Source organism: Chinchilla lanigera, unplaced genomic scaffold (assembly GCF_000276665.1).
Source record: "Chinchilla lanigera isolate Chin_1 unplaced genomic scaffold, ChiLan1.0 scaffold00077, whole genome shotgun sequence".
Classification (NCBI taxonomy): domain Eukaryota; kingdom Metazoa; phylum Chordata; class Mammalia; order Rodentia; family Chinchillidae; genus Chinchilla; species Chinchilla lanigera.
In genome coordinates, this window is record NW_004955478.1 from 7,118,872 (window position 1) to 7,121,739 (window position 2,868).

Sequence of the window (2,868 nt, forward strand, 5' to 3'; positions counted from 1 at the left end):
GGGAGACAGCTGAGGTGAAAGGGTGAAGGACAAGATACAGTTCCCAAGGTTGTATAGCATGACGCATTCCCTTCCCTCAAGCCCCACGCTGTTAAGTAACAGCCTCCCAATAACACCTCAAGTTATAAACCCATCAATGAGCTAATTCACTAATTCCTCTTCTAAAAGCCCACCTCTGAATATCGGTGCCCTAGGATTCAAGCCTTTAACACACACACCTCGGGGACATTCCGGATTCAAAATGGAATGAGTACCCTAAGAAGAGGAGATGCAGGGCGCCTTTGCAAGCACTCTTGCTTTCTGCTTCTGCACTTACACACAGAGACCATGTGAGCGAATGGGAGCAGATGGCCATCTGCAGGGTAAGGGTGAACCGTCACGGGAAGATGAGCACGCTGGTACCCTAGTCTCAGGCGATTGGCCCCCAGGACTGTATGAAAATAAATTCTCTTGTTTCAGTCACCCAGCCTGTGGTATTGATTACTGCAGTTTAAGCAGACAATGAAAGTGTTATTGTTTTTTGAGCTAGAGTCTCGCTTTAGCCCACACGGCTCTTGAACTCATGGTGATTGTCCTGCCTCAGCTTCCCGAGTGCTGGGATCTCAGGTATGCACCACCATACCCGGGCTAAGGCCCTACCTTTGAAACTTCCACCACATCTCAACAGGGACACACTGGGGACCAAGCTTTAGCACATGAACCTTTGGCAGACAAAACCGCAAACCACAGCCATCGTCAAACCAGTCCCTGCGGCAGGGGACAGAATGTACTGATCGGCTTAGGCCAGATAAAGACCTTTTATCCCCATCCAAACTCCCAGAGCTAAGAGTGGGGCAAGCAGTGTCAGGCAGGACAATACTGTATCTTTTCAAGGCAACTTTCTGTTTCAAGTTATTTTGAGATGCAAGTACAGAACAGGGGCCTAAAGCAGAGATCGTGGGTCAAGCAGTTGGGTCTGAATCCCTTCTGCCATTTGGTGTGTAAGTTTGCACAAATTGCTTACGCACTCACAGTTCAGTCTTGTGAAATGGAACAGATAACAGGGCTGCCTCGGGGAGGTGTGGCAATTAAACGTATCAGCACACGTAAAATAACACTCGTGGGAACGCAGGACTCACTATTTGCAAGTTTAAAAAACCCAACTTGTCAATACAAGGGAAATGCACGGGGTCACCTAAGTGAGACCCTTTAGAGGAATAACCGCAACCTTCAGGGATAGGGCTGATTGTTCTCCGGAGCTCTCAAGATTTTTCTACAGCTTCCTTATTCAGGTTTTCCAATTCACAGTTCTCTATTCAGACCAGCGGCAGCTGGGCTATCTCCAGCCACCAAACAAAGGCTTCCCAACTGGATGAATTTGGGTCACGTGGCTGCCTCCAGCCAATCACAGTAGTCAAGAGAATGTCCAGCAATGATTGGTTCAGGGACGAATTCCTTCCACATTCTTGCCCTTAGGGGGATGGGGTTATGCTGGTCGCTAATAACAGCAAGCCCTTGATACTCCTCAGTGGCTACACTGGAGCGAGGCTGGCATGAACACTTGGAAGAGTGCACGAAGTTCGCCATTTGAATTTACTTGTAATAAAAAAACTAAACCAATACAACTTTTCTAACGTGTTCCTTTAGAGCACGAGAAAACTACAGAAAGAAAACAAAAATGGCCCACGATCCTGATGCTTATGTTTGATGAATTTTTCGAAAAAAGTGCACGATGAAACGTGAACAGGGACTCTGTATTAAATGCACGTGATAGTTTTTTTTTTTTTCTGAATTGGATGATTTGTGGCACGGTTATATAATTTTTAAGAATCCCTTCCTTGGAGATGCATTGATAAACACTTAACGGTAGAGACGTGACTTCTGAAACCCTCCAAAGGCTCAAGAAGTAATGCATAAAAATTACATGTGTGTATATACACACAAATACATATGCAGAAAAATAGAAAAGGCGGCAAATAGCAATACTTGGCAACTAGGAATACTTGGAATTCTAGATTTAAGTCGAGAAAGTGTAAACTCTTCGTTAGCGTGTTTGCAGCGTTTATAGTCTTCTCGCGCAACTGTGTGTGTGTGTGTGTGTGTTTGTGTGTGAAACAGCATTACACTGTGCAGTTCAGGCTGGCCTTGAACTCACTTTGTATCCCAGGCTGGTCTTGCTCGCAAGGATCCTCCTGCCTCAGCCTCCCGAGTGCTGGGATTACAGGCGGGTGCTACCACGCGCGGCTCCAATCGCGCAATTTTTAAAGAGGAAACCCAGAAATGCAACGCAAGTCTGCTTCACTCCTTTCTCCCACGGTGGCCAGAAACCCTAGTCCCTTCTATGTCCCAACATGAAAAGATGTAAGTCAATATATTTGTATATAACTTTTTTTTCTTTTAATTATGAGTTTGAGAGGCATTTTGCGATGTACGTTTTTCGCTTGAGCGCGGCGCAAACGCCCAGCAGCCCTCCGTTGGCTGGACCGCCGCCCCGCAACCAGCGCAGCAGCCGGGACTTTCAGTCAGCCCAGCTGGGCCCGTGAAGCATTCTGGGATCGTCCGGCCGCTCCCTCATCTCGCGAGACTCGCCCCTCCTTCTTTTTTAGGTCTTACGCCCTCCCCGCCTAACGTGTTTTTCAAATCCACCAATGCGCCCACAGTTTAGGCTCGAACCAGCCAATCAGAACGCGTAGTCACCGGGAAATTTAAATCGCGCCGGCAGGCTGCACGAGGCACACCGTTTCTGGGCTTCGCCGCGGTGGACATTTCGAGAGCGCCGCGACCGCCGCCGGTGAGTCCCCTCAGTGCCGCCCGCGCTCGCTTCACAGCGGCGCACGCAGCTCGGAGCCGGCCCGAGCTTTGCGGCGCCCCGCGGGCCGCGCTGGCCTC

General features: G+C 49.0%; 2 protein-coding genes across 2 annotated transcripts in view; one reads left to right on the top strand and one right to left on the bottom strand.

The window, feature by feature from the left end:
* The first annotated feature begins 2,560 nt into the window (after nucleotides 1-2,560).
* The window catches only part of Kpna2 (karyopherin alpha 2 (RAG cohort 1, importin alpha 1)), a 12,896-nt gene continuing 12,588 nt past the window's right edge, over nucleotides 2,561-2,868 (top strand). Inside the window, exon 1 of the mRNA XM_005402159.2 lies at nucleotides 2,561-2,770. The gene's annotated coding sequence lies outside the window, so the exon portion shown is untranslated. The remainder of the gene's footprint in view (nucleotides 2,771-2,868) is intronic.
* LOC106146413 (translation initiation factor IF-2-like) lies at nucleotides 2,641-2,868 on the bottom strand (the record flags this gene model as incomplete). Its single annotated transcript, XM_013503132.1, is given in 1 exon segment — nucleotides 2,641-2,868. A coding segment is annotated over 1 exon segment (228 nt), but the record flags the coding sequence as incomplete, so codon positions are not given.